Source organism: Drosophila innubila, unplaced genomic scaffold (genome assembly GCF_004354385.1).
Source record: "Drosophila innubila isolate TH190305 unplaced genomic scaffold, UK_Dinn_1.0 42_U_U, whole genome shotgun sequence".
Lineage (NCBI taxonomy): Eukaryota > Metazoa > Arthropoda > Insecta > Diptera > Drosophilidae > Drosophila > Drosophila innubila.
In genome coordinates this window covers 1-5,144 of record NW_022995673.1, presented here as the reverse complement: position 1 = coordinate 5,144, position 5,144 = coordinate 1, and the positions used below count along the sequence as shown (strand labels likewise).

Below are 5,144 nucleotides of genomic sequence, written 5' to 3'. Positions count from 1 at the left end.
GATCAAAGTTATTGAAAAAATGTTTACAAGAAATGTTATCATTGTAGTTAACTTTATTAGAAATATATAATATATATATAATTATATCAGGACAGTTATAGGGATGTCAACAATTGAATAACGTCTAGTTAGATGCTTAGATCGCATTCAGCTTGAATCTGGCATTTATGTTGACCGAACTTAACTCGGTGACCAGAAACTTGAAGGAGAATGGGATTTCGATCATGGAGACGCCGCTGTTGTCGCCGCACAAGCGACACGTTTCCGGCATGGATGACAATCCGCCCGTCTCATTCCGCTTGACAATCTGTTGCAGTGGCGCCAAAATGCTGCCACATTTGTGGCAGACCAACGTATGCGTCTTATCCGAGTTGTGAAATAGACGATCCTGCAGCAAAAAGGCGGCACCATGCGATATGAGAGCATCGCGTTCCATTTCACCAAAACGAACGCCGCCACCACGTTTGCGTCCCTTGATGGGTTGATTAGTGCGCGCCTCGACGGCGCCCGTGGATCGCACCTGCCACTTGTCAAAGACCATGTGACGCAGTCGCTGATAGTGGACAACGCCAAAGAATATATCCGCCGTCATTTCACGACCATCGACACCGGAATAGAGACGTTCCGTGCCATAGTAATTGTAACCGCCGGCTTCCAGCATTTTGCCAAAATAATCAATGGCCGTATTATTCTCGGAGAAGCGAAACGGTGTCGCATCATAGACGCCACCGTGAAGGGCAGCCGATTTGCCCGCCATTGTCTCGATCATCATGGCGATTGTCATACGCGAGGGGAAACCATGTGGATTGAACACAATGTCTGGTATCAGACCCGATTCGGTGAAGGGCAAATCCTCGGCTGGATATTTCTGCGAGCAAATGCCCTTTTGTCCGGCACGTGAGGCGAACTTGTCGCCAATTGTCGCCGGACGTGCGACACGTAGTGCAATGCACACCGTCTTCCTTGGCGTCAAGTCAAAGCTGCCCAATTGCCGTATGCTGTCCACAATGCAGTCCTCCTTCTCATCCATTTTGACCACCTTGAATGTGGAGACCTCACCATCGAAATAGCAATAAAGTGGACAGCCATAGCTGAGCTTAGCACCCGGATGCGGCAAACCATCCGTATCCAGATACTTGACCAACTCTGGCATATGGGGATGACGTGCAAAATAGCTTTGCTTCTTGGCCAATTGAACAAATTTGGACTTGTAGATGCTGCCATAGGCGAATCCACGTTCATAGGCCGACTTATTGATAATCATGGCATCCTCCATATCGTAGCCAGTGTACGAAATGACAGCCACAATGGCATTGGTGCCCATGGCAAAGTCATCCATCTGAATGTTATCATAGTGCACGGGTCGAAACAGAGGCGTTGCTGGCGTCTGCAGGCGATACAACTTGTTGGCCGCCTGTTTGGGCCAATTGAGACATGGTGTGCCCATTGTTTGTTTGCCCATCTGACACTGGTACATGTTACGTGGCGATTGATTGTAATCCGGCATGGGAATCAGATTCGCCAGATTGCTCATAAAGTGCGTCTTTGACAGTTCGAGATGTGTTGTGAATTCGGGATAGATTTCCTTCTCATCGATCGCTATTTCCATATACAATTGCTCCAGTGTGCCAATGTACTCCACCTTCTTCCATTTGATGTTCCACACCGGACGCATCATTCGTGCCGGACCCGTTGATAGAAATAGACCCGGAAATTGGCCATTCTTCTTGTAGGGTATGTAGCCAATCTCCATCATTGCGGGCACTTCACCAGAGATTTTCGCATAGCGCAAATCCTCGACTATCTTGCTGGCATCCGTCTGGAAAATGTGACCCAAGTGTTTGCCATCGAGGAACACCACATATAGCTTGGCATCCGGATGATTGTGGTGCGTCAACGGCAACATGCCCATCTCAAAAAGCTTGCCGGGAATAGCCTACGAAAAATTTGAATAAGAATGAAATAACGAAGGAAAATAAGAGATTGACACATTGATAACGTTTGATACTCACTTGAACCAGCTTGGGATCGGGTCGCTTGGACAGCTCGCAGGTGAGTGTCAAGTGATTGAGCAGACCACAAGGTGTGCCATCGGGCGTGTGCACGGGACAGATGAATCCCCAGGCATCGGGCAGCAATTGGCGGGCCTCAGTGGTGCGCATGGTGGTAAAATAGGAGCCACGATGAATGGCCCTAAAGTGGGACATGTAACGCATGCGATTAATGTTCTCGGCCATGATGACGAGACCGCTGCTCTGCATCAAGCCGAGGCCAGTGCGTGAGTTCACATTGCCCGTGGCCAGAAAGGATTCAATGGCGCGTCCAACGCCGCCAGCTTGACGCATACACTGTGTCAAGAGGCTGCTGCTGAGGAGGGAATCGGGTGTGTTAAGCTTCTTCAGTAGACACTTGCGCAGCTGCAGGAGCCACATTTCGATGCGTTCACCCAGATACTTCTGATACAAATGTCCCGGCAGCAGCACCTCCTGCATCATTGCCGAATCAACATTCTCCACTTTGTGCTTGCCCTGAGCGCACTGAAACAGTTTCTGCACCATGAACACAATCAGCTGAAACTTCTCCTCGTTCGTCTCCAGATGCACCATAATGCGTTCCCGCATTATAAAATCTGTGACCGCCTCATCCGGCAGCCAAGCGGGCACCTCCTGAAAGCGGGAGCGGAATAGTGTGCCAATAAAAGAGCGACATTGAGCTGAAGTATAGACACCTTCATTCTGCACATCACGCAGCATGCTTTGCACACAACTCAGGTAATATTGATCCGTTTCATAGCCCTGAATCAGGCAATTGTAGATCTGTTCATCGGTGTAATCCATCAGACACTTGAGGATCAGGCAAACGGGCACGTAGGACAAACGTTTCACATGGGAGAACATGAAGCGAGCGGTGCCATTGTTCAGATAATGCAGTACATTTGTCAGAGACAGCTCATCATCTCGCACCGTTTGCACCATAACGCCCAGTTCACTGAAATTGTGACCACGATCCTTCCACGAGGAGCGTTTTACACAAATCGGATGATTGCGACGTGTCATAATCAACATGCGTACGATCTTCTCGTTGCCACGGATCACAAAGATGCCTCCCCACTCGCTGTCGTGCTCGCCATGCTGCACCATCTGCTCCGGCGTCGCTTTGTGCAGATTACAGGCACTGGAGCGCAACATAACTGGCACTTCCCCGACATCCATGTTAATCGCGGACTTCTCCAGTCCATTCACACTCCAGCCCAGACGTATTGTGCACACGCCGGAATACGACGCGTGCAGTTGACGTGCATCCGTTGGATAGATTTCACGGGTGCGCACATCAATCACGTCCAGCGGCACCGATGGCTTGGCAATCCATATGTTCTCCACATGCACGCTAATCTGTTCGCCCGCAGGTGTTTGAAATTGCTGTGGCACCATGTGCTTCACTACATTGTCCAAGCCCACGCTCAGCATCTCATCAAATGAATCCACATGTGGTGCTCCCAAGTTCGCCAAATGCTGTCCATACAAAAATATTGACTTTCAATACTGTTTCCCACTTGCATTCACTGCTTACCTTATTCAGCGACTTGGGTATTTTTTTGAATTCAGGCCGCGTATTTGTTAGCTCTGGATATTCTTTCATATTGTCCATTATTCAGTTTTTCTTAGGTAAAAAATGTAAACAAAATTAAACTACTCTGGCCGTTGCACGTGCTGGCTAAGTAATCGATAGCAATCGAACGTATATCGGCAGTGCTGCCAACTCGTTGCAGTCCATGCAGCCTGCATTTTAGAAGGTTTCGTGTGCCTAAGCAGCAATGTGACGTCACCAGTGCTGCGAATCGTTACAGCAACACACATTAAAAAATATAAATTATTAAGTTAGATTATTAAAATAATCAAAATAAATCAGAAATTAGTTTGTTAATTTACATATCGGCATCACTTGTATGACGTACAAATTTGACTGTTACCTTCATGCGAAAAGTACTTGCACGCAGCTGACGAGGTATACTCTTCTACAAGGTCACGAACGTAGTTTTAGGTGTGACGTCACAATGTTTCATATGCAGGTTGGAAGCTTGCACATTAATGACGTTGTGGTGTTTAAATTTTTGGCCGTTACCTTCAGCCAACGAAAGTACTTGCAGAAAAGTCAACAGGTTGCGCGCCAAATAAAAAGTGCATCCCTTAAAAACTGTAAAGTGCATTGTTATTCTTATTATTCTAGCTTATTATGCAAATATGCGTGAGTTTTCAAAATGTGTGTGCAGATGCACAGATTGTAACTGTCGCCTGACGGAAGAAGCACGTAAATTCTGCAACGATTTGTATGTATTAAATGTATGCAACGGAAATGAACCAAAAGTCGGAAGTGCCAACGTGTTGCTCCATAATGAAGTCAAGTCATCTCGTTGTCTTGTTTGTTGTCTTGATTCTCGTTTGGCATTCTCAGTCGCATTCTCAGCCGCAAAATATGCGCAAGTTTGTTGCATTATTTATGACTCCTTGACAGAGTCTTTCCCCATATAGTACATCTCCATATGAGGAGTCCTTACATTGTCCAATTGCTCTGGGCTGTGAGTTGGCTTTGAGGTGACGACGATTTGGGTTAAAAGTTGTTCTAATTACCCACTAGGGATTATTTGTCTTATATGTGTAAAGCTGAAAAGTTCCTTCTAGGTATACCCTGTACTCACAAAGTTCACATTGTATTTTAAATAAAAAACAAAGAATAGCAATTAGAGTTAAGATTAAAAAAAATATTTTTAAATTAAAAAACATTATTAAAATGAATGAGGCTAAAAGAGGATAAATTTTCATTTGCATTTTTTATTTTAAACAATAATGTTAACTTTTATTCGTTGATGAAAATTGAAATGTCATTTTTAAATAATAATTTAAATTGAATTTATAATTTTTTGAAATCATAAATATCTGTTAATTTCCATTTAATTAATATAAGTTATTTTATAATATTTATAATACCTTTAGTGTATTTTTGCAATTTACCTTTAAATAAAATTTTGGTATTTTATGGCTGTGCCTTTTATTTTTATTTTAATTTTTTTTTTATTTCATTACAAAAATTGTAATGATTTATTTGTAGCTTTCGTTTTTGTGTTTTTATTTTCCAAAAATATGATT

At 44.2% G+C, this 5,144-nt stretch overlaps 1 protein-coding gene across 1 annotated transcript; it reads right to left on the bottom strand.

Annotated features, from left to right (window-relative positions):
* Nucleotides 1-35: 35 nt before the first annotated feature.
* LOC117793243 (DNA-directed RNA polymerase I subunit RPA2) lies at nt 36-3,722 on the bottom strand. The gene is made up of 3 exons (XM_034633530.1): nt 3,571-3,722; nt 2,013-3,512; nt 36-1,936 (listed from the first exon to the last, which is right to left on the bottom strand). The coding sequence occupies exons 1-3, from the start codon at nt 3,646-3,648 to the stop codon at nt 137-139; spliced, it is 3,378 nt and encodes a 1,125-aa protein (XP_034489421.1). The 5' UTR covers nt 3,649-3,722; the 3' UTR covers nt 36-136.
* Nucleotides 3,723-5,144: the final 1,422 nt, after the last annotated feature.

Excerpts from the sequence above, each read along its gene's own strand:
- LOC117793243 (XM_034633530.1), bottom strand. The coding sequence starts at position 3,648 with ATGGACAATATGAAAGAATATCCAGAGCTAACAAATACGCGGCCTGAA. Across the intron at positions 3,513-3,570 it reads TACCCAAGTCGCTGAATAAG|CATTTGGCGAACTTGGGAGC; the intron begins GTAAGCAGTGAA and ends TTGTATGGACAG. Across the intron at positions 1,937-2,012 it reads CCGATCCCAAGCTGGTTCAA|GCTATTCCCGGCAAGCTTTT; the intron begins GTGAGTATCAAA and ends AATTTTTCGTAG.